This window comes from Diadema antillarum, unplaced genomic scaffold, assembly GCF_040938485.1.
Source record: "Diadema antillarum isolate AM-2024a unplaced genomic scaffold, OU_Dant_1.0 seq00000239_RagTag, whole genome shotgun sequence".
In the NCBI taxonomy this organism is placed as follows: domain Eukaryota; kingdom Metazoa; phylum Echinodermata; class Echinoidea; order Diadematoida; family Diadematidae; genus Diadema; species Diadema antillarum.
In genome coordinates, this window is record NW_027271286.1 from 443,900 (window position 1) to 470,449 (window position 26,550).

The following is a 26,550-nucleotide window of genomic DNA, read 5'->3' on the forward strand; positions in this document are numbered from 1 at the left end:
CTTCAAAAATTCAAAATTTATCAAATTCAGATGACCGGATATTTATAGGAATGGATCTAAATTAATATTACATATGTAAGGGATATAGACTGCATCACAAGTCGTTCCCTTAGTATAATGTTTCTCCCATTTCACCTTCACTATAAAGAGCTTTGTGCTTCTGCACTATAGTTAGGTCATCCACCCCCCCCCCCCGAGCTTTCAGAAATGTTTTATCAGAGGAAGGAAGAGACCCTAAAACTACCCTACATGAATACATTGCTGTGGAAGATCATGACATTGGATACGCTTGTACTATCCATTTTCTCATCGTACATATATTACTATGTAACCACGCCATTGCTACAGCCATAGGATATCGCCTAGAACGAATAGTTTAATGTATTAACTCTTTAATGGTCATGAAGTAGGCATGGATTAAGTCCAAATTAAGTTCCATTATAATTCAAGAACCCGTTGTAATTTGTAGACAACCACTTTATCCCCAAAACGACTGCATTTGATTGAAAACGACAGCTTTCAACGCTTTATTTCTATATACAATGTAATGTGCAAAACATAATGTCGGAAATAAACGCATGTAAAGCACAAGAAGCTATTATAGGATAAGTAAATTAGCGTTGAAGTCACATAAGCCATCTCGCCCCCCCCCTACTTGTACGTAGATAATGTTACTTGAATCACAGCATAACGACTTTGTAATCAGACGCAATCTTGGCTATGTATATTGGATCAAAGAAAAACTCTTGCAACGAAGTATTGTTTGTTTGTATATTTGATTTTATTCATCACGGGATAAGATGCTTTTTTTTTCAGAGAAGACATGAATATAATGTGACAATCATCAAGAAAAAAAAAGCACAACACAACAATGAACAAATCACTTAAATCAAATTAAAAAAAATGCAAAATAAAGTACATTTCAACATGTATGACACAAGCTAAATAAAAAAGAACAAACAAAGAGCGAGAGAGAAAGTGAGAGAGATGAAAATTTGTCTAACACAAAATGCAACGAAAAAAGGTGAAAACCATGCATGCAGTGACGCATAACTTATTCAAGTTATTGCAGTACTGGTATAGGCCTATATCATGCACGTGTGTATAAGGAATTGTATAAAATAGCACCGTGCACTACAGAGGCAAATTATACGTCATATCCATGCTAACTCAAATTTTGATGTAATGTTCTTTCGAAAGCTTTTAAATTGCTAATTACTCTTTCGCGGGATGATTAGGGAATATCTAAGCACTTGAGTAAATGCACCCAAAGTTCTTGAGATTTCTCACAGGTTTGTGAAGTATTATCAAATTTACAGTATTTATCTCTTTCAATCTCTCTCTGTTCGTTTCCTCTTTTTGTGTATATGGAAGATGCATGAAGGTAGTAAAGTGATTTGATTTTTTGAAAATAAAAAGATCATGAGTTTTCTTTTTCAGTTGGTCCTTAATCAATTATTGGTTTCACGCTAGTAAATTTGTAAGAGATTGTTTACAAAAACGATTGTCTACAAATTAGAAATAGCATGAGTCTTTTTCGAAAATATTAGTTTATTTGGCAGTTTAACTTATCAGACTTTTAACCCACACGTGCCCATCCACATCGCCATTGACATTACACATCCTTGTACGGTTGACCCTTAACCCCTTTGACCCCTAACCCCGTGACCCGGAAGAGGGACCCCGCCTTGTCCTGTTTCTTCAGCTCTTCCTCGGTGAGAGTCACTTTACCCGTGGTCACGTAGAGTTCGTCGAGCCCGGCCCCGCCCCAGCAGCAGCTTGTGATGATGGTGACTGGCAGGTTGACGGTACGAAGTTTTTCACCTGGCAGATCGAAAATCACAAATGTGATTTCCCATCATAAAAGCCACCAAAAATACAGCTAGATGACACTTTGGATTATTATTTTTCTAGGTGAAGATCAAGCCTTCAAATTGTAATTCTCAGCTTTCAATATTCAACTTAATTCAAATTCAATTCGAAATGATTTTATTTCCATATAAAGTAATACAAAGTAATATACATAACGCTTACATGAGCACATAATTTTAAAAAGAACTTTGAATCACGCAAGTTTCAACAAAACATGAATACAATTATTACAATGATATCAACTCTGGTTTGGATAAATAAACAAGTAAGCAATGCAATCTAAATTTTATATAACTGTTCATGGAAAAGAGGAATTCACAAGAAAAGCACAGCTTGTAAAATTTGTGAATTCCCGTAGAAGGTTTTAAGGGCATCTCAAGATCCGTCAAGGTCTTCATGTATAAAATGTTGATATCCTGATATCAGGCGACATTATCGGAAAATAAAAAAGGACTATGACAAGTACAAGGATAAAAGCAGGGACGGAACAGACAGAAAACAAAACTAAAGATAGGCATGACAAAGAAAGGGCGGAAACAAAACGAGACAATGTCTACATTCAGTTATCTGGAAAGGTCACCAAGGCATGAGGAAGAACTTGACATTCTATACAAATTTGGCTGAAAACACAAACTTTTAATGATTTAAAAAATACTCATTATTAATAATAGGATGACAAAAGAAATTTTTGTCAGTTTTGATTGTTCTTATACTTTCTTACACTTTTTTTTTTTTGGGGGGGGGGGGGGGTGAGGTAAAGAGAAAATTCTTATGAAATAATTATAAAAGAGCATGTAATTCCAAGAGGGCTTCAACGTTTATCTGATGCAAAATAAGTTTTGAAATGGCTGAGGTATCCAAAACAGAGTAATTCAGATTAAAGGTAGAACCCTCCTTTTATTCGGATGGCTTTGTTTTAATTTGTTTTTGGATGTCTTAGCCAATCCAAAACCGATTTGCATGTAACAAACTTGGAATTCCTCTTAGAATGGTATGCTGTATAACTATTTCTTAATTTGGTTCTTGGTATATTACAAAACGTTAAAAGCCCAATCCTTATTGCCACCAGTACGACACCATCCCTGTAATAACTTAGTAGTTTAAGCTGAAACTTGGTACACGGATTTATTACAATCATGCTGTTCAGGATTGAGTCCAAATAACAAAAATACGAACTTATTCCTCTTCCCGCTGCCTTCCCTTCCCGAGACAGGTGAAATAATTATCGGTTTTCTCCCTGATATAACATGTTACTTACTTCTGCTGGCATTCAGTGTATGCCAAACTGAATTTATCACCAGTGAGATACTATTTCCTACTGACATTTAGTCAATGCCAAACTGAAACTATCACCCGAGATACCAACCTGTTCTGGGGTTATAGCGAATCACACTACCGCTACGGAAAACGGCCACCCAGAGCATGTCCTCGCTGTCGATACACATACCGTCCGGGAATCCAGTCGACTCGGGAATGGTGATGACCCGTCGACGGTTACCTGAGCACGGAGTTATGTGTGGAAGAATATCATTATTTCATTTGGAAAAATACAAGGAGACATCCATTTAACGAATCATGACTACGTGCAAATTAATCATCTCTGCAATCTGAAATGTATTATTTTCAAAATTCAAGAAAAAATAACAATTCAAGATTTGCATGATTTGTCTTCCCTATTTGCGTGTAATGGGTAAAAGAAAGTTTAGCTGGGAGTGAAATAGGACTGTAGGATAGATACAATAATCAAAGTACGTCCTGATACCGGACTGTATCAAATATTATAGACATGATGATACTTAGTCAAAACAAAGTATAAGAAAACAGGAGATTGTAATAGATTAAGTATTCATTTAACCTTGACATTGATAACAGAACTATATACTTGTCAAAAAAGGAAAATTATTACAGCTTTCTCACCGCAAGAAACTAATATCACCATTTAATCATTATCAACATTGATCAGCATCGCCATTGTAACCGTTATCGTCATCTTCTTCCCCTTTGCATTATCATCATCATTGTCATGATCTAAGAAAAAACTCACTAATATTTCCAGTCTTGATGTCGTAATCGAACGCGTCCACACCGAACGAGAGTGAGTCGATATAGTACATGGTCGAGTGGTCAGCTGTCCACGCCAGACCGTTCGAGATGGCCACCTGAATGGTGGACAAGATGAAGATGTAGCAAAAGAGTGTGACTGAGGATTCCTTACCGCAAATCAATTTGCCCGTCGCAGTATCGAAGATTCCCAACCTCAACACTCCACCTTTCTTTCCTTCTATCTCCACCCATTTGTATAATATCTATCTATCTATCTATCTATCTATCTATCTATCTGTCTATCTATCTATATATCTATCTATCTATTGATCTATCTATTGATCTATCTATCTATTGATCTATCTATCTATCTATTGATCTATCTATCTATCTATCTATCTGTATTCATCTATCTATCTATCTATCTATCTATCTGTCTGTCTATCTATCTATCAATCTATCTATCTCTCTATCTATCTATCTTTCTATTTATCTATAACTTACATTTTGCACATGGGTAGTTAGCTTACTATCGACACCCAGACAGTAGAGGGAGCCCCGTCGTGGATAGTCAGCAGCTCCAGAACCCGTTTCTCCGAATGCCATCGTACCTGAAACAACATTAAAAAAAGGTCATTGCCCGTTCCAACAATACTCCAAAATGACTACGGCAGCGAGACAAGAAATATTTGTCCAATTGAAACTGGGAATCGATAAGGGCTTTGGCAAAATTTTGGCAATGAGATAAGGATTGAAATTGTAAGAACTAATGTCAAGGTATTAACCTCCCTTGTGAAAAATGTTTAGGCGACATTGTATTAACTTCATTCAGTCTGGAAATCTCAAACTGTAAAACGAATCCTTTTGGGAGCTTTAAAGGCGTACGAACTCAAAATATTTTTCCTTATTTGAGACTCTTTAACATTAAATACACTGAAAATTCTGATGTGACTTCTTCAGGTAAAGTAATAAAGAAAAAGAAATCAAGTAGAGTTGAGCTATGTGACAGTGCATTAAAAAGGAGTTCATGTTTGTTGTCAGCTGGTGGTCCCTTTGCGCTAACGTTTGTCCGATATCTATCTCCACCTGCTCCAAACCTTTAGCTATATATCTCAATACTTTACATGAATTAGTTGTTGCGACACGAGTTAAACTTCGGGCAAGCTTTCTGAACAGGTTGTCGAAAGCAACCATTATTACTAAATTCTGTTTGTAATATTAGGTTATTTATGAGCAGGCTTACAAACAGAATGAGAGGTTATCGATCAGTGTCGATAGAAAAGTATAATCATTTGAATCAGAGACACCATTCGTATCTGTTATCAATAGTGAGCATTGTTAGTCTGAACTGTAGAAAGAGCGGTGTAACACCATGGGTGTTAAATCTAACACCGATCAAATGTCAGTAGAGGACCATACCGACAGGACCTGGTGTAGAACGTATGTTTTGATGGTGTTGAATAATATTTACATGGCACTTCCTGGTGTTAATTTGGCACTGTAGCTGGTGATATTTGGACACAGCGCTGGTGTTATTTCAACGGTGACACTACATGTATACTTGCTCTTGATTTGATACTGCTGGTGTTAATGTCAATGGTATACCACCAGCCCAGCTTCAATAGGAGACCACACCAACTGGCACTACTGTGGTGTAGAACTTTTTTTTTTCAAAAATCAAATACTTTATCTGAAAGCTTTTGTCCGTCTTATTAAAGTTCAAAACCAACAAGAAAAAAAAAACCAGTAATTAATTACCTACCTTAGAATAATTTTGAAGTGACACCCGGAGATGTTGATTTAACACCACAAATGAACACCGAAAATTTAATATCAGCTCGGTGTTTCATATCATATTTAACACCCGATTTTTTGCAGTATGCTTGTACTCATTCATCGTCAAAATTGACAACAGGCAACAATAATCGCCAACACACCTGCCCAAAATCTCCCGGCAGGATCACACTTTCCGTCGTTGAATCTGGTGAATGGTGGAAGGTCTGCAGAGGCGACCGCTTCGACGTCTCCACTCTCCCAATCCACGAACCCGATTCGGCTCTCACTAGCTGCAAGGGTTTTCCCGCTCACTGTGGGCACAACAGACCCAACCGCCTTACCTGTCGTCATGGTAACAGCATCAGGGAAAATCAATCCAAAATGCAGACATATCAACAACAATCCAGAATGCAGACATATCACTAAAACACGTCAGTCAAATTAAGGGAAAATCCCACAATCTGCTAAAAAAAAAATAATAAAAGAAAAAAAAGTATACCAAATTCACGCTCGATCATGTCTAGAAATAAGGCTGCAATAGTTCGAGATCTCCCGGTAATGGAACGTTTTGAAGAAAACATTAAAATGATTCCACGTAAAAAAAAGAAAAAAAGAAGTATGATATATCCAGCCTAATGAAAGGGCAGGTAACTGAACTTTCTGCAAGAGGCAGGGGGTAATATCACTCTAAAGATCGATTTCCAATGAGACGAGGGAATGTACACTTTTCATTAAACAAATAAATATAAATTTTTGTGGTATTCTTCGGAACAGCAACTCACTCCTTGATACACTGGAAATGAAATACATGGCAAAGAAAACGACATAACGTACATGTATTTTTGGAATCACGAATTTTTTACATTATCAGATTAACGAACCTCCGGAAAACGAATCTTATTTCATTTTCAGGTTAAAGAACCTTCGGATTAACGAACATTTCCGAAAAACGAATTGTAACCCTCAGGTATCTTGCAATTCATTTTGTGGACTGAATCCGGTACTCTAAGGGTTAAAAGTGACAAACGTATAATTCTGACTCTCACCGATGTTAACGCTCTGGCTCTTTCCTGAGGACGGGTCGTATCGGTAGATTGTGTTGCCAAGGATATCTATGTAGAGGAGCGTGTTTGTGACGTCATCCCAGTGAGGTCCCTCCAGAAGTTTCCCAACGTTCTCCTGAACCACTTCGACGGACATGGCGAATGACTCCGACGACGACCACGGAACTGACTTGGTATGATGTTCCTTCTGTCAGACCCTTCATACGAGCAGAAAAATATGGAGAGTCAAAAGCTCGTAACCTTCTTATACAGTCAAACCTGTCATAACGACCATTTTTGTCCATAGCGGCCTTCTGGCTATACAGACACTAAACTCAATTCCCGCCTATAGAAAAGGCATGTTCAAGAGGCATGTTCAAGACTCTGTCTATGTGATCACCTGTCTACAACGACCGCTTTTTTTTTCGTCTTCCTTGGGTGGCTGCTTTATACAGGTTTGACTGTAAGTGTGTGTGTGTGTGTGTGTGTGTGTGTGTGTGTGTGGGATAGATCTCACGAGTCATGAGCCTATGAGCTCGACACTACACAAAAAGGCCCACCAGCTAGACACTATAGTGTCTATAGGCAAATGAGTCCAATGAACTCGACATTCGGCAAACAGTTGAGGTCTATAAGGTCCATATAGATAGATAGAGGTTAGCCTAGTGTCTGACTTATAGACCTCAACTGTTTGCCGAATGTCGAGTTCATTGGACTCATTTGCCTATAGACACTATAGTGTCTAGGCTTCGAGAATATAGGGGAAATAATTCCAACGAACCGACATTAAATGTAAACAATGCCTAATGATTAAACAAAGATTACACAGGGAGGGGGGGGGGTCATAAATCTGTTCTTAAAGTTACGAACGACTTAAGAACGACTGGTGATTAGTTCTGGTGTGCTATACTTATCAGAATTTCAACAATCCTGCACAAGAACTGATCACCTGTCGTTGTTAAGACGTTCGTAATTTTGCGAACAGCTTCATGATCGAAACACCCCCTGGTCTATCAAATACAAACAGAATGATAGTTAACACGAGGGATAGGCCTCGTACATAACAGCGTGACAAAGTTAGATCGCTAATCTCGTTCTCTAAAGCTGCATTTCGATACAATAACTCGTACCAATCGAGGGGGGGGGGGTCTAAGTACATTACTTTGAACAGGGGCAGATCCAGGAATTCCGTAAAGAGGGGGCGAGTTTACAAAATTAAATGGGGCGCATGCACCCCTACCCCTTTTTCTTTATATTTGTTTTAACAAAAACAACAACACAAGGGGGGGGGGGGGGGGGGGAGCGTGCGCCCGGTACGGTCTTCCCTGGATCCGCCACTGTTGAACCAAGAACGATAATTGGAAAAATAGTGTCCTGTGTATTCTTCTATACAATTATTATGGAGACCTAATACATTCGTGATGTGTACAGAGAGCAAAGTCTGATCAGAGAGGTGTCAATAGAGAAGCGGAATCCTTGTAACGTTTTGCGCTAAGATTTATGTGTAGGTTCAATAGCATTGCATCTGAATGCTCGTCATGTCACTGGCTTTCGTGCTCGTTATGTCCCGCTCTATGCACGAAGCTGTTCTTCCATAACTGTTTGGGTATAGAGACCGAATAAGAGGATCTAGATTTGTAATAATTCTCACTTGTATTTTAGAGGAAATGCTAAAATCATGAAAGGATCTTTCATGGAATGTGTAGGAACAAATCCTTCAATTATTTCTTCAAATCTTCTTACTATAACCCCAGGACTGACAAACAAAGGAATATCAGTATCTATAGGGTCCTATAACAGTTTATATGCAACCATCTTGCGCACGAGTGTTACTTTGTTCGCCATCAGCTTTAGCACTTGTTTAGGCCTACTTCTGTGTCTTCTTGAAAAGTATCATTTTTTACATGGTCAAAAAGGTACAATTCTGAACTGATTTTTGCTCGCCTGTGACCTGTTCCCTTACATGCACATAAAGTTATTGCTGCCAAAAAAATATTGAAACTGTCAGGAATTCATACCATGCACGCATAAATCATACGTACCGACTGAACTTCGAAGAGGCGTACAAGGATGTACACTGCGGTCGCCAATTGCCAATCTTCAAGTGTTCTTAGATGGCCTTCAATGTAAGTGGCGTAGAGCCTGGTCTAACCGAGTAGCTCCTGAGTAGGTCGTCGGTATACAGAATGTTTGCCATTTGACGCGGCAGGCTTCAGTACAAATAACCCACGAAAGCTTTTCGATCGCGATGCTAATTCGCATTAAGTATAACGAAGTTGTTTACGCAAACCACTACAGACATGACGCAGCTCAACTGTGATATCTCGTCTCAGCATGGAGCTACTTCTACCCTCGTGTTTATCTTGCCTTCTTTTATCTCATCTTTCTCTTATTCATGCTTCAATGCTTCTATCCCCTCACTACTATCTGTTTCTCATTCTGTTTATCCACGCCGTCCTACAATACCTTTCAACCAGCTTCATCCATTATTGTCAAAAAGTTGGGTGGAATTAGGCCTTTATTCTGAATTTTCTTGTTTATCTAACAACATTAACACCATATTTTGTAATGGTGGATGATACAGAATAAACAATAAACATGTGAAAAGCATGCCATGCAAGTGGCTATTACGCAACCAGAAATTAGGATAGAAATGTTAATAGTTGTTTGTTTGTTTGTTTTTATGCCTCCGCCACGAAGTGGTGCCGGAGGCATTATGTTTTCGGGTTGTCCGTCCGTCCGTCCGTCCGTCCGTCCGTCCGTCCGTCCGTCCGTCTGTCTTTCCGTCCGTCCGTAATGAATTTTGTGGACAAGGTAACTATCAAAACCTGTTGAGGTATCCTAATGAAACTTGGCATGTATGTGTATTAGGGGGTGAAGTTGTGCCTATCAACTTTTGGGTGCACGTGCTCAAGGTCAAAGGTCAAAAGGTCAAGGTCAAATACATAAAATTTCACTATTTCCACCATATCTATGCAATGCCAGAAGATATTTTCTTGAAACTTAGTGTATACATGTATTACCCAATTTAGATTCTCTGGTGAAAGTTTGAGTCATGAGGTCAAAGGTCAAAGGTCAAAAGGTCGAGTAAAAGTATTAAAACTTCTTTTTTTTTCTCTGTAAATTGGAAAATTGTTCAAGGTACAGAACTGTATCTTCGTGGAACATAGTATATACATGTACTGACTGGCAGTGATTATCTAGAGAATGTAGGGTTCATGGGGTCAAAGGTCAGGGGTCAAAGGTCAAGTGCAACTCTTCAAAATTTTACTATTTCCCTCATGTTCATGCAATGCCAGCAGGATTATTATTTTTTTTTTTACACTTGGTGTATGCATGTATAACCTAATAGAAATTCTCTGGAGAGGTTTTTTTTTTTTCCTTTTTTTGCCTCAAAGGTCAGAAGGTCAAAGATCAAGTGAAAGTGCTGAACTAACTTTTCGTCCATATCTCAGAAGTGGCTCAATTTATCGTGAAACTTACTGCATATTTATGCATGTTCTACCTGAAAGTGATTACTAGTGTCTTATGAATTTTAGGGTCAAAGGCCAGATGAGCATGGTAACAATTTACTATTCAGTACAGAAATTGCACTTTTTCTCCATACCGGTACCATGAAAATTACTCAATGCATAAATGTATGAATGGGTCAAAGTCAAGTTAAAGTCCTTAAATCCCCAAATACATGATCTCCTATTCATCCAATTAACCAAGGTCAAGGAAGGTGAACATTCAACACATTTGTGACAAACTTGTCATTTCAATATTTTGCCAGTTTTGTGAAAATGTAATCACACATTGTCCACATGTACTATCTAGACCTATTAGGAAAATCATGCATTATGGCGGAGGCATACCAGTCGCCATAGCGACATTTCTAGTTTGTTTTGTTTTGTTTTGTTTTTTTTTTTTTTGGGGGGGGGCATTTTTGTGGGTTTTTTTTTTAAACTAAAATCGCTTTATTCAAAGGCTCATTTCGGGTAATGTACAGGAAATGTGTACAATTACATCTGTACTTATTAAAAGAAAGACATTCTTTTTTTTTTCCACGGGCAGACTTATCATCGGGCAAAGAGTTATGATTATGAGTATTTAAGTTAATACATTCTTTTATATCGTAGCATGTGATGCAATACTTTTGTATTACATGTGTAGGTACAAATATGTTACAGCATACCTATTGTCATGATTTCTTTCCTCCAAAAATGTTTGAAAAACCGCTCTGAATTTCCTGCGTACATCACAATTGGTTATTAAAAGGTGAAACCATGTGACCGTCATTTTTCATTGGTGTCAATACGGTATTGCCCTTTTGGGCGATGTTTATCACTTCGAAAATTCAAGCTTAATCAAATTTAGATGACCGGACATTTATATGAATGGATCACAAGTCATATTATATTAAAGGGATAAAGACTGCATCACAAGTTGATCCCGTAATCCCCCCCCCCCCCGAGAGCTTTCAGAAATGTTTTATCAGAGGAAGGAAGAGACCCTAAAACTGCCCTACATGAATACACTGCTGTGGAAGATTATGACATTGCATGCGCTTACAATTGTACTATCCATTTCTCATCGTACATGTCAGATACATGTATTACTACGTGATAACCACGCCATTGTTACAGCCATAGGATATCACCTATAACGAATAGTTCGTCTGCTGAGAATGAGAAGGGCGTTAAGTTGTCTCGAACACTATGGGTTTAGTGGCAACTTAACGCCCTTATCATTCTCAACCGACAAGTTTATCTATTAACTCTTTTATGATCATGAAGCATGCATTGATTAAATATAATTAAGTCTCAATATTATACAAGAATCCGTGGTAATTTGTAGACAACCACTTCCATCCCCATGACAATTGCATTTGTAAAAAAAACAAAGAACAACAACAACTGGCTTTCAACACTTTATTTCTATATAATGTGCAAAACATCATGTTTGAGTTGGAAATAAACGAATGTAAAACACAGGAATGTAGGATATGTACAGTAAATTAGCGTCAAAGTCAAAATCACTTTAGTCTGTATCTTAGAAAAAATAGACCCAATCTCCCCTATATATTTTGAATGACATAGATCATGTTACTTGAATCATAGCATAACGACTTGGCAATAAGATGCGATCTTGGCAATGCATATTGGGTCAAAGGAAAACTAGAAGTATTGTTTGTCTGTTTGTATATTTGATTTTATTCATCACGAGATAAGATGCCTTCGATCAGCCAGACATGTTTTTTTTTATTTTTTTTAAAGAAGACACGAATATACAATGTGACAACCATCAAGAACAAAAAGCACAACACAACAATGAGCCAATCAAATTATTCAAATTAAAAAAGACAAAGTGTAATGAAGTACTTTTCAAGATATATAACAGGGACTTAATAAAAAGAACAAAGAGAAAGAGAGAGAGATTGAAATTCGCCTACCACAAAATGCTACAAGGAAGGTGAAACCAAACAGTGACACGTAACCTATGCCAGCTATTTCAGTAACCTATATGACTTGTAAAAATAGCGTTGCACATTACCTCAAATCCATGTTAACCCACATTCTGATGTAATCTGTTCTGAAAAACGTTTAAATTGCTGAAAATTCTCGGGGTGATTACAGAATATCTTAGCACTTGAGTAAATGCATGCAAATTCATGAGATTTCTCCGAGGTTGGTCAAGTATCAAATTGCGTGAATCCCGTAAAATGACAGTATTTATCTCTTTCGATCTCTCTCTGTTCTTTTCCTCTTTTTTGTGTGTGGAAGATGAATGAAGGTAGTAAAGTGATTTAAATGTTTGAAAATATAACTACCACGAATTCTCTTTTTTTTCGTTTTATCTATCCTTAATCAGATATTGGCTTCACGCCAGTAAATTTGTAAGAGATTGTTTACAAAAACGATTGTCTACAAGTAAAAAATTGCAGGAGACTTTTTTCGAAAATATTTATTTGGCAGTTTGACTTATTTGACTTTTAACCACACGTGCCCATCCACATTGCCATTGGCATCACACATCCTTGTACGGTTGACCCTTAACCCCTTTGACCCCTAACCCCGTGACCCGGAAGAGAGAGCCCGCCTTGTCCTGTGTCTTTAGCTGCTCCTCCGTCAGAGACACCTTAGCCGTGGTCACGTAGAGTTCGTCGAGCCCGGCCCCGCCCCAGCAGCAGCTCGTGATGATGGTAACTGGCAGGTTAACGGTACGGAGTAATTCACCTTGGAGAACAAGTAATAAATCAAAGACACTTTAGCCGTGGTCACGTAGAGTTCGTCGAGCCCGGCCCCGCCCCAGCAGCAGCTCGTGATGATGGTAACTGGCAGGTTAACGGTACGGAGTAATTCACCTTGGAGAACAAGTAATAACTTTGATCGTGCATCACAAAACTCACAAGAAGTTGCCAGATAAGATTAATTGTCATTCTTTTTTCTTTTCTTCAAGTAAAGAGCAAGCCTTCAAGCGGTAATTCACAGCTTGAAATGATGCGTAATTTGTCCAAATTAGAAATTCCACACTATAAAAATGTATGACGGACAGAATCAAACATGACGGACCCCCACTTTAAAAAAAAAATGAAGTTAGGGGTCTATTATTCAAGTGCACTGTTCATGTAACCAGTCCACTATACATGGAACAAAAAGAGAGATTTGTTTTGCATGGCAAAGACGTAAACGGAGCAATCGGATTTACAGCAAGACTGAACCTCAAACTTGTTCTAACATCTCTAGGTATGCGATTTATCACTGAGTTTACAGACTGTTTCAAGAGTTTGTAGGGTTTTCGTGCCCAATTTTGTTCATAGAGAGAGGAAACAATTCTATTAAACTTCACCTCCACAATCTCGCAAACTTCATACGCCACTTTATACGTCATCGAAACTAAAGAGTTGTACAGCTATGAAACATCACCAACGAGCTTATAATAAAGGAGTAGATACGTGTACTAAAGTGTTTAATAAATTATTCATACGGTAGTGAGAAAAACTTAGGATATCACCTGTTAGGCCTACGTATTCGAAGTGCATGCCTATGTTAAAAAAGCCCCTTGAATATTCAGAAATCTTTCTCTCTCACTAGGCGTTTTCACATCAGCCCGATAAAAATCCAAGCTCGAGATATTTTTCGCAGAAAATAGTCAGCAAAATAGCGCGCTATTTCGAAACATCGGGCTGATGTGAAAACGCCTACTGCAATATACATTGAAGCCTTTCAGGTGCTGCCCCTACTTTGCTCATTACAACTCTGTGTCTCATCATGTCCATTTTCTCAGATGACTCTTATCTGCTCATGCGCAGAATGTAACTCCGACCTGGCTTATTCCACTGGCTCTCATTGTATGACAAACATTAAGATCACTTGTCTATCCGAGTGGCTAACCTGTCCTCGGGTTATACCGGTTCACGCTTCCAGCACCGAAAACTGCCACCCAGAGCATGTCCTCACTGTCGATACACATACCGTCTGGGAATCCAGCCGACTCGGGAATGGTGATGACTCGTCGACGGTTACCTGAGCACGGCGATTTTATAAAGGAGAATAGCATCAATAAGGAAAAGTACAAGAAGACATACCTAACGGATCATGACCAGGTGTATTTTCATAACATCTTTGCAGAATTGAATGTGTTATTTTCAGAATTCCCACGAGTCACCATTGTTAGCAACGTTTTCGTTTCTCTTCTGTATGTTTGTAAATGATTCAGTCGGGAGTCAAACGGGGTGCTAGGCCTGGAACGACAGTACACCTTGTAACCGAAGACGCATTGAAAATTTTAGCTAACACTAATGATGATGATGAAAATGATGATGATGACACAAAAGTGGAAGTAACAATAGGAATGACAATAATGATGATAATAACGCCAAAGTAATGAAACAAGGAGAGTGCACGAGAGAGAGAGAGAGAGAGAGAGAGGGAGTGCTCTTTCCATTTGGGCATTCACAATAAAACAATAATACTTGTCGAGAGGGTGACAATTTTACGGCATTCTCACCACTATAAACCATTTTCAAAGCATTGTCATTTCAGCATCAACATCATCATTGTCATAGTCGTTATCATACTTTCATTCTCCTCTGCACCGTCATAACCATTGTCACCAGTAACACTATGATCAATATCGTCATCAACATCATTATCATCAGCATTATCTTCAACATCATCGTCATCAGCATCATCATCACCATCCTTATCATTATCATTATCATCATCATTCTCATCATTACCATCATCAATATCAATATCATTTTCATTATCGTTATCACTATCATCACTATCATTATCATCAGTGTCATCATTACCATCACCATCATCATCATTATCATTATCATCGTCATCATGCTTCAGCATTAATTATCATCATTTTCATAATTTTCATCATTATCATCATCATCATTATCATCATCATCATCATTTCATCATTATCATCATCATCACCACGATCATCCCTATTATCATCATCACCATCATCGCCATCGCCAAGAGAGAGGAAACTCACTAATGTCCCCCGTCTTTATATCGTAATCGAACGCGTCCACAGCGAACGAGAATGAGTCGATGTAGTACATTGTCGAATGATCAGCTGTCCACGCCAGACCGTTCGAGATGGTCACCTGGCGGACAAGATTTAAATGCAACGAAAAAGCGTATCTAAAAAGGATTCGTGGCGTAATAACAATTCATCTGCCGCAATCTGGTAAATCGTTTGCCGTAAAGCTACTGAAAAGCATTCAGGTTAAAATGATAAAACAGAAACTAAAACCTCAACAAACAACAAAATTTTTAAAATACATCATCAACATCGAAAGAGTTCCATTTGACAAATTAATGTTCAAGCCAACGCCATGGACTTGATTGAAGACTGCTGCACTGCTGTGTATGTAACAACAGCCACATATATCAAATCAAAGAATTGTTGCATTGAGTTATTTTTATTGCAACTGATTGCCAAATTGCCCTGTATCGATGCAGATAAATACCGATCACTCAGTTTCTTTAGTAGTAGCCGTGGGAAAAATAATCATGGGCCTACAATAATCTGGTATTCAGGTTAATGAAGGGCCATGTTTTGTTTGTTTGTTTGTTTGTTTGTAAATCACTTCCAGTAAAACAACTGGACGCAAGAATTCAATGGTGTGAATAAGCAGCATCCGCAATCAGCATCAGCAATGGCTGTTGGGCGAAAGCTTGGTAGTCTTGCAGGATACACGACGCCTGTGGAGAAATCGAGAGATTATTGGTTCGAGTCCAACCCGAGTAATGTGTGTCCATTATTATTTTTTTCTTGAAATCATGGCTAATATGGCTTTTATGTATAACCGATATCGCTTTCCTTTATGCAAGGAGACGTTGAGACAGTGTCAATGGGGTACTTGACAGTTAGTGGCAGCAGTGCTGTAGAAAAAAAAAAATCATAATAATATTTCTCCTGCCGCTAGCCGTTCCTCAATCCCACTCCTAGAGAAAGGAAAAGGTGATTATCTATACTTACGTTTTGCACATGTGTAGAGAGCTTATTACCGCCATCTAGACGGTAAAGGCAGCCTCGTTTGGTCTTGGCAGGTAACTCGGCTCCAGAAGCCGTTACTTCATACCCCATTGTACCTGAAACAGTGAATACAAACTCATTACAAAATCTCACCCATTCCCACAACAGCCCTATATGACTTCATCATATCGAAAGAAGATCAGCCTATTGTGCCGGAAACAAACGGAAGAAATAAGTAGTTTTCTTCTCAACATGATTGCCCTCAAATCAGCAGTGATTTCTCTATCACCGTGCTATCCTTAAATTTTCTGTTGCACATTTTTTCTCTCTCTCTCTCTCTCTTCAATTAGTCGTCTAGTTTATTCGTTGTAAAGCATGGGCTAGGGAATTGTCGCAAATCTCCCTGACAAATGCTTAGTCCCGAGGTACCATATTTTGTGGACTGAATATTCACGAGACAAGTTCATTAACCCTTTCTGTTCCAGGGACTTTGGACAGTGTGTACAATGCTATTTGGTTTTCTGTGCTAATCCTCACTCAAAGCATACAAAGGGATAATCAGCCGAGACGATGCAGGTTTCTTTCCTTGATTGTGTGAGAGAAAAATAATATTTTCGAGGACTGCATAATCACCTATGGTTAACACTGGGCATGTATTTGTACCCACTGGCTTATAACGCCTAAAGTGGGTCTCTCATTGGCTTGGAGACTAGGTGACAATCTGGTGACAACTCGAGTCTCGCTGGTAGAAAAGACGTCTCCGCGACGTCTCCGCGACGTCTCCGTGATGTCTCCTGGAGACTAGTCTGGTTTCCGCGGAGTCGCGACAGAATCGGAACATGTTCAATATTTTCGGAGACTTTTTTTTCAGCCTCAAACGAAGATTTACTTTGCGAGCCATGTCTCCGCCACGGTGGTGACCTGTCAGTGACGATGTGGAGACGTCGTCTCCGCGACGTCTCCGCGACGTCTCCGTGATGTCTCCTGGAGACTAGTCTGGTTTCCGTGGAGTCGCGACAGAATCGGAACATGTGCAATATTTTCGGAAACTTTTTTTTTTCAGCCTCAAACTGGTCGCGAAGATTTACTTTGCCAGCCATGTCTCCGCCACGATGGCGATCTGCCAGTGACGATGTGGAGACGTCGTGGCGACGAACCCGCGACGTCCTTGCAATTTCCAGGCCATTTAAGTTGTCACCTGTAGACGTTTCGGAAGCCAACTCCGAAAGCAAAGAAATGGCTTGCGCTTTGACCAAGAAGGAAACTCCAAGGCAACGTCTGAGACGTCTCCGAAAAGGGGAAAAATCATTCACCCGGCACTCGCGGGGACGTCACCGCGACATCACCGGGACTTGTCGGAGACATATTCTTAGACGTGCAGATGTCTCCGCGACGTCTCCACATTGTCACCGGTACGTTGTCACGGGTCTCTTTAAGGTCGCCGAGACGTTGCAGACGAAATTTGTCCCCGCGACTTGGTTACAACTGAGGAGATATCTCCGAGACCACCTGGAGACTGGAAAGAGTCTCCGAAATAAAGTCGAACATGTTTGATCGTGACTCCCACGACATCAGGATGGTCTCCAGAAGACGTCACGTATAGGCCTAGCGGAGACGCCTCCACAACCAGCGAGACTAGACAACTGCTATAGAGTTGTTCCACGCGTAGTCCCAATTCGATTGGGTACCCACTTAAAAGTATGCCTGAAAGGTGAATTAGTTTGTAGTATGGTCTTCTTTATCCAGGGTAGCCTCTTCAGTGTTACCACTGCTCTACCAGAGGGCACCGCCATTATTATTACCCTCGCGTTACCAGGTAACTATTTGTGACCCTGCACCTCAAAACAAACAAAAAGTCGCCAGACATGAATTTTTAGTTAAGACCATATTCTGAAAGAGCAGACTTTCAGCTTTAAAATGATGTATAACTCAAATCAAATGGACTCTCCTAACCTATCTAAATATTAGAAAGAAAGCACAAACTCAGGAAAAGTGTGAACTGAGAAAAGAGGCTCTGAAGTACAGTGTCTATTCCAGCGCTTAGTCTTTACCAAACCGTGCTGGCTGTGCGATGAATGGGACCAAAAACAGGAAGTAAACCACCAGAGTAGCAACAATGAAGGGATTATCAAATTAAGCTGAAATTAAGCATGCCTCATTAACACATTCTGTTCATAATTAATGCCAACTTTCAAAGCAGTAGCACTATCCTTTCAAAAGTTATTAGAGTTGAAAGTGAAGAGTGTGAGCAAGGTTTTTCAGAAATGAAAAAGGGATTCTAAAGACACACCTAATCACACTATTCTACCAAAAATGTTCGAGATAAACTGCAAAAAAAAAAAAAACACACTTTCCTGCCCGTTTTATGATACCATATTTTAGCACACTGTAAAATAAGACCCACTCTTTCAGAATATATGAAAAAGTGAAGTTCGGCTAGGTTGACCCATTTCACTCATTTTCAGTCCTCACGCAAAATCAGTGTGTGCGACTTTATGTTCGTTTTGAGGTGCACGGTCACATTTATACACCTGGGTCGAGAGGGACGTGGTGGGAACAAACATCTTGTCCAAGGACATAAGCACTGGGCGGGAATCGAACTCCGGTCCTCGGATTGGGAGTCGGGAGTCTTAGCCACTATACCACAGCGCCCTTACAGTAGGTCTACAAACAAAATACAGGGTCATCACCAGAAGAAGAAAAAATATATACACACTGTATATACAGGGTATTTACATGTATACGACATAGATACCGTGTATATCGATATAATTGATGTCGACAGCGTACAAGTCGTCTGTCTGCTCATACCCATCCTTAAAATTTATAAGGGGCTAGTAGATGCAAGGATAATCATGTATACCTGTCCAATATCTTCCGACGGGATCACACTTTGAGTCGTTGAATCTTGTGAATGGTGGAAGGTCCAAAGAGGCAACCGTTTCGAAGTCTCCACTCTCCCAATCCACGAACCCAACTCGGCTGGCACCAGATGCAAGGGTTCGCCCGCTCGCCGTGGGGACGGCAGCCCCTACCGTCTCACCTGTTGTCATAGTAACAGTAAATTGTAATTCAATCCAAATGTTCATACTTTAACTCAATGAAGGCATGAGCAATTGCTAAATGTCAGCAGAAAATATCATAATTTTACTACAGGGAAAATCTGGCAATCCGTTCAATTGATCGCATGTTACTTGTACTTATATAAACTTTGCTGGAAATGAATGTCATTGAACCTGAAACCTGAACATATTATAGGGCATATCTCATTTTCATTTTTTTTTTTTTTGGGGGGGGGGGGTGATCAAATCCATGTGCTGCCATATCCCTGGAGGATAAGGCTGCAACAGTTCGTGATGTCCCAGCAGTCAATGTGTCAGAGCGTTTTGAAAAAAAAAAAACATAAAGAAAATTTGACATATCGGCCTAGAGTGCATTTCAATTTCCTACCGTAGTGAAAACGCAGTCGATTTACCCCGTCTTACTATCGTAGAGGACGCAGAGGTTGGGACGGGAGGAGGAGGGGTAACTGATCTTGCCAAACGTTACTGACGAGTTGTGGGAATTTATGCTTCTCAATAAAGATATGAAACTTTCGTGGAATCCTTTACAAGAAATAAGCTACACCCTCCATGCTACACTGGAAACAAAAGGCAAAAAGACAGAATAAGAAGAGTGAAAACAAATTACCAAGATAGATAAACGGATATAGATAGATATTGATCTAATTATGAGATAGGCCTACATAGAGCAAAGATGCAAAACCATTGCAGGTAGAAAGATATGAAGAGTTTGTTTGCAAAAACCGATAAGTCCATTTTTGCCAAATGGAGATATTTGCGATTAAAGGTCAAGAAAAATAAAGAAAATAATAAGAAATGTTTTGCTTCTTTTGACCATAACTTCAGAAATGTACCTTTGTATGTAGTGACCAATATATCATTTAAAAGGTATTATTTTGTACTTAATGACAAAGACCGTACGTCAAAATCCTCAAAAATGAACTTATCGGTTTTTGTGAACAAGCTCTTCATATGAATGTAAAGATACATAGAGGGAGAGAGAGAGAGAGAGAGAGAGAGGGGGGGGGGGGGGGTATTGAAAAGGAAAATAATTAAAATCTCATAAGATCCTGCGACTATAAACGTGTCCTGCAATTGCATGGATATCTATATTTATGTGATATATTATAAAGAGTTTAGTTTCAAAGCAGTTATTTCCATTTCTATCAGTTGGAGATATTTGAGATTTAAGTTGATGAAAAATATATGAAATAAGTACAGTATATGTAATCATCATGATTAAGTCTTTAAAAATATTCCTTCTCATGTACCGAATTTATAAACATTGAAAGTATGTGATATATCATAAAGATTTTAGTTGCAAACAGGTTTTTAAACATCAATCAGTTTGAGATATTTGGGATTTAAGTTGCTACAAAATATAAGAAATGAGTACAGTATAAGTGATAATCATAATTACATCTTTTAAAATATTCCTTCTTATGTACCGAATACATAATCAATGAAAGTTTTCAATTTCCTCTGATCTAATAGAATTGATAATGAATTGATTACTTAAATGGCGTTAATCTGTTTTTCCATTCAAATTCTAAATAATTAATTTCCATGGATTTTGTATGAAGGGTTTTAATTCTCACCAATGTTGACACTTTTGCTCTGTCCCGAGGATGGGTCGTATCGGTAGATTGTGTTACCAACGATATCTACGTAGAGGAGCGTGTTTGTGACGTCATCCCAGTGAGGTCCCTCTAGCAGGAATCCGACGTTCTCCTGAACCACCTCGACGGACATGATGGAAGACTCGGATGACGATCACGGGTACGGTTTGGATGGCGATGTCCCTCGATCGGGTCTGACCCAGATAGATACAGAAATTTGATGGCTGTGCTGTTCAATTCGCCTTATTAAGAAACTCATTTTCATTTTCGTTGCTTGTATCACACTGACTCACACCCCAACACATTATACACTTAATCTAGAATTATAAATGCATAATTTAGGCTACTAATACAGATATTAAATATAGTGTCTTAAATTTTGAACTGCAGGACCGTTCATTGTTTCGTGGTGTACATTTCACGTAGGAGCCCTGCACTTCCTAACTACCTGCACGTCTCTGCGAGATCATTATGTATTTCCCCACAAATATGATACGTGATATTTGGTTCGCTTTCTTTTTAATGGGCCGGTAAATAGCTTATCGCAACAATAGTGACGATCATTTTATAGACTATAACTTTCCAGCCTTGACTTTAACAGAGTTTGCAAAACTCGATACATACGTGATCTATACGTACGTATACCCAGTCACTCGACGTACACTGTATTTGATAGCCTCGTAAGTAAATTACAGGCCCGCGGATGCTTTGAAGACAAAATCAGCTACAACATGAAGGAATTATATTTACTGTGATATTGACAAAGTTTAAAACAAAAGATTATGTAGTTGATCGACACGAAGGATATAGGCCTACAGCATGAAATAATATCAGCGACAGCTATTCCATTTCTCTCTGAGTCTACTGCAATTCGAGTCAGCAACTCGTAACAATTAAAAAAAAAAGAGGGGGAGGGAAAATTAAACACCTTGACTTTTTGAATCCCACCCTTCCACGCAACCAGTGGGCTTAGTAACATAATGTACATGTGCCTACAATAATACAGTTGCATAACACGCAGGGAGGTACTTAGATTGCACCGATAAGGTCCTGTGCGACATTCTTCTACTATTATACAATGTCATGTGTACTGAACAGAGCAAAGTTCACCCATGGAGGTGGAAAGAGACACCCCTGGGAGACACCGCCCTGGTTAAACTTTACATGTATGCGTGTAGAGGCAACTGGTTCAACCAAGGAGGTACCTCCATGATTGAACCATGAAGCTATACATTAGCTTCATGGTTGAACAATAATGCGCTCCAGTCGGGACGTTAACAACTCTTAAAATTGTCATTTCTTCTCTATTATTCTGCCACTGATAGTCATTATGGAACGGGTTAACAGTCGTACTCAACGTACTATCTGGAACAGCGTAACAAATATACACGTTTTTAAGCCTTGCGCAGAGGGGTTCTTTAACTACTCGTGGTAGATATTCAATAACTCTACATCGTGTCAGGAAATTTGTAAGGTACACGCACCCAGAATTCACTTTGCACTTACCGCTATACATACCTTACTGTAAATAGAAACTACAGTCGCTTCCTGGATCCTTCACCCTTTGGCTTAAAATTGCAAACTCCGTGTACGTTGACGTCTAAGACGTTGGGAGGTGTCACACCTCCGTGCTTCGTTTGGTTTGAAAGGGGCTACCTTGCACAGACACTATGCATCAGATTATGCATGGCATGGGCCGCATGGACAATAGCAGATAGGAACAAAAGGCTCGCGGATCGCGCAAACACATTGCGATTTGTGAGCACTGATAGAACGATCGAACCCGCCTTTGCAAGTACCAATTAGACCTACTCTCCTTTTCCAGAACTTATGCCCCAGTCACATATAAACACGGATGCTCAAGGATCTACACGGTGATCAGGGGAGATCCGGGGACGTCCGGGGAGATCCGGGATTTTGGTATGACTGTACACATGGTATCAACACGGCATACGGATAAGGCAGGAAGAGCGCGGCGTCTACACGGACAAGCACGGCATCTTGTATACACGGATCAACACGGCAGCTACACGGCAGCCACACGGACCATCCCGGATTGCTCTGCCAACACGGCAGTCCCCGGATGACGCCGGATGTTTTTGACCTCCAAAAGTTGCCATGTTGGCTTCCCGGCTTGAACACGGATCTCTCCCCGGATCACTCCGGATCAGATCCGGGATGGTCCGGGGTGGTCCGGGATGTTTATGTGACTGGGGCATTAGTTTGTTGTGAAAAGGCAAGAAACAAACAAGTCAACAATTTGTTTTCACCATACAATTGCTCGTACAATTTACTTTCACCTGTATCTAGCGAAGACATTTTTCTACTAGCAAACTAATTCTCATCATCTTAATGATATTTCATTCAATCAAAATGTCAGTAACACTTGATGAAATATCAAATGTATTAATATGCTTTATATAGCAAATATATATATTTATACAACACCTCAGAATGATGTCGAATTGTGATTGGCCAAGAACATGTTACATGACATTCAATAGAAAATACCTATCAAACTCATTGAGAGTGACAGCCATACAATAGGCCCCTGGCATGGGCCTATTGCACGGCTCGAAGGTACTATAGCACGGCTTCGCGGGGGGCTACTAATGCATGGCCGCTCACAGAGTTCTGTGGCTCACACCCGTAGCAAAGCGCCAGAAAACTACATTGTACGTGCTGGCCGGCTGCGCTGCGCTGCCGGTAAGTCTCACAGACGTAGACCAGGCGCGGCGGAGTACTGCAACGTTAACGTACGTGTACGCGCAGCTACTTTACCTAGCTAGTTGCATGTATAGCGGCCTTTATACCTACTGCTGTGTTTTTACTTTTGACTCTGATCTGCTACGTGGACCACAGTGATCCCAAAATCAAGACTTCATTTCAAGTTGAGAAACCGTAATTTGAATATTTTTCTGTGTTTTTATACAAAATCATTTTCGGAAATAGACAAAGTCTAGACCTACTACCAGATCTACCGACATCTCAGATCGGCCTAACAGTCAGGCCTATAACTCGATCTAACGTTAGCGTAGAATGGGTAGACCCTGCGGAGTTTGTGATTCCTGTGACTGTGTGGTCGAATCATGACGAGTGTTTGAAAGCAGTACTCGGGGTGGTTAACAATTCTCTGCCTAATTGTTACATTTATTTTTGGGCCTTCCTAAGTTGGCGGTCACTAATTTAGTACTGTGATTGTGGACAAGGTGTTGTATAAAACGAATAATTTATGATTTTGTTCGTGCATTGGGGCACGTAATACCGCACTCGGCGCGAGATTCGCCACTGGTCTATTCAACGCGGCGCTACGCGCCTTGTTGAATAGACCAGTGGCTTATCTCGCGCCTCGTGCGATATTCGTGCCCTATGCACTCACAACTCATAAATTATTCGTATAATATATATATATATTTATTTTATCATTATTATCATTATTATTATTATTATTCCATCAATGATATTAATCAATCTTCTTTCTTATGATGATGGTGATGTTGATGATGATGATTGCTATAATCATTATTATTATCATCATTATCATTATTTTTAAATACTTCATTAAGATATGCCTTATATTTTCATCCTCCTAAACCCCTAAGAAAAAATATATATATCTTCCAGACCACCTTTATTGTTATTCCAGCTGTGATGTCATTCTCCTGTAACATTTGACCTGAACTATTAACCAGGCTGTTAGCAATCATTCATTGTTACGTCAGAAAAAAAAAATGTCGGAAACATTTGCATTAAAAAAAACCCCAGCAAACTGTGATGCTGTTTTCAGTGCAGGTAGAGTAATGTAATATATAGCCATTATTTCTATGATCAAAGTGCTTGGAATGAAACTCTTCCTCCACTTTCCTCTCTTCTTCATCATACAGTGCACTCCCGTTATAACGAACATGGTTATAACGAAATTACGGTTACAACGAAGTAAAAAATTAGGCCGCAACATTATTCACTCTGTGTATTGTTATTGCTTATTATTCGGTTATAACAAAATTTCGATATAACGAAAGAAAACTGCCGATCCCGAGAACTTCATTATAACGAGAGTCTACTGTATTGAATACTTCTCTCTCTCTCACTCTCTCTCTCTCATTCTTCTACCCGTCTCCCATACTCTTCTGTTCTTGTCATGTCTTTGTTTTTGTTTTTATCGTTTCAGTCTATACATGTATTATAGTTATCTAATATTCATACCTTTTGTTTGATTTATTTTTCTTCCAACACAATTTCATACATAAATCAAGACTATTTTCAGTAATATCACACGGAATATCAGTAAGCAGATTACAAGTACATGATTCAAAGAAGGAAAATCGATGTGTAAATTAATTTCATTAACAATATATAAATCGTATTACCAATTTTCCAAATAATTAGCTGAGAAATTATGCGGAAGAAGGACTGCCACTATAAGCAAAAACTTGAGCACGTGGCAGCATAGGGACCTATCTACATAGGTCCTATCTACATAGGTTTTGACTGATGATAAAATGTTAATGGTCTGAGATCCGATGTCGAAGCAGCAACTAAGACTAGTCTCACTCGAATTTCATTTGTTTCAAGTTGTTTTATTTTCCACTTTATCATTTATGCAAAAACGGGAGAGAAATGGCACAATGAGGTATTCGGAAAAAAAAAATCGCAAAACTATCAGGAAATAAGACTCTTTGCGAAACTCATGATTACAAAAAAAGGCATACAAACGATACTTGAGAAAAAAAGATCGGTGGATAAATGTCTAATTGACTAGACTTTTTCATTTATAGCGCAATATCAGTGGAAACTCGATATACAGAGATCTGATACAACAAATACCTGGGGCCCCGTTGCAAAAAAAGTTACTATTATGGTAACTTTGCCATCCAATGGTAACTTCCATGGAATTCTTGATTTGATTGGCTATTGAGTATTGTTGTCATGGTAGTTACCATTGGATGGCAAAGTTACCACAATAGTAACACAATAGTAACTTTTATGCAACAGGCCCCTGATATGACAAACTAATTCCTCCGGTCCCAATGAATTCATTTTCCTTTGTTCTGTATTGTTTATTGACTACTGATATAACAAAGTATCTGATATAAAGAACAAATTGTCTTGGTCTCAAGGATCTCGTTATACTGAGCTTCCACTGTACAATGAATCATTACTTCTAAATAATCGCCGTTGGTTTCATCATGATCTTTTCATCACCTAGCTGTCTCAGTTTTTATTTATTCATTTATTTATTTATTTGTTTATTTTTTAATGACAGCTGTTCAGACTCTTTTCTAGTTTTGGATATCTCGTTCTTTGCATTCGTTGCTAACTTTTTTCTTTCCTTTCTTTCACATTCATATATATTTTCTTCTTTTTTTATTGAAAAGTTTGCATACCTAAGACATGATCTACTCGATGACGATATAGGAGAATACACTTTGACAACGTTAATATAATACTGTGTACGTAGGTTGAATAGCCATCTCTGTAGAATATACCTGCCTTGTTCCTCAGTTTGGATAGATGTATTGCAGCCTTTAGTTCAAGTACTTGATGATTCCGAGGTATAAGTATAACAAAAAAAAATGTACATGCCAATATTAAAGTGTAGAGGATTTCATGAGAACATTCCCCGAACATAAATTGAGAATTGTGCGA

The 26,550-nt window shown here is 39.0% G+C and overlaps 2 protein-coding genes across 2 annotated transcripts; both read right to left on the reverse strand.

Annotated features, from left to right (window-relative positions):
* Window positions 1-1,615: 1,615 nt before the first annotated feature.
* On the reverse strand, window positions 1,616-6,936 carry LOC139729417 (regucalcin-like). The gene is made up of 6 exons (XM_071640345.1): window positions 6,738-6,936; window positions 5,853-6,032; window positions 4,420-4,526; window positions 3,917-4,031; window positions 3,239-3,370; window positions 1,616-1,824 (listed from the first exon to the last, which is right to left on the reverse strand). The coding sequence occupies exons 1-6, from the start codon at window positions 6,889-6,891 to the stop codon at window positions 1,616-1,618; spliced, it is 897 nt and encodes a 298-aa protein (XP_071496446.1). The 5' UTR covers window positions 6,892-6,936.
* A 5,807-nt stretch (window positions 6,937-12,743) lies between these two features.
* On the reverse strand, window positions 12,744-21,094 carry LOC139729435 (regucalcin-like). Its single transcript, XM_071640360.1, has 6 exons — window positions 20,881-21,094; window positions 19,084-19,263; window positions 16,224-16,336; window positions 15,231-15,345; window positions 14,111-14,242; window positions 12,744-12,952 (listed from the first exon to the last, which is right to left on the reverse strand). The coding sequence occupies exons 1-6, from the start codon at window positions 21,032-21,034 to the stop codon at window positions 12,744-12,746; spliced, it is 903 nt and encodes a 300-aa protein (XP_071496461.1). The 5' UTR covers window positions 21,035-21,094.
* Between the last annotated feature and the right edge of the window lie 5,456 nt (window positions 21,095-26,550).

Bases quoted from the DNA above. Each gene is read 5' to 3' on its own strand.
- LOC139729417 (XM_071640345.1), bottom strand. From the start codon at position 6,891: ATGTCCGTCGAAGTGGTTCAGGAGAACGTTGGGAAACTTCTGGAGGGA. The intron at 4,527-5,852 runs GTGTGTTGGCGA...ATGTTGTTTCAG, and splicing joins TGCCGGGAGATTTTGGGCAG to GTACGATGGCATTCGGAGAA. The intron at 3,371-3,916 runs GTGAGTTTTTTC...CTCCGTGCTCAG, and splicing joins CATCAAGACTGGAAATATTA to GTAACCGTCGACGGGTCATC.
- LOC139729435 (XM_071640360.1), bottom strand. From the start codon at position 21,034: ATGTCCGTCGAGGTGGTTCAGGAGAACGTCGGATTCCTGCTAGAGGGA. The intron at 19,264-20,880 runs GTGAGAATTAAA...CTATGACAACAG, and splicing joins GAGCAAAAGTGTCAACATTG to GTGAGACGGTAGGGGCTGCC. The intron at 12,953-14,110 runs GTTAGCCACTCG...TTGTTCTCCAAG, and splicing joins CCGGTATAACCCGAGGACAG to GTGAATTACTCCGTACCGTT.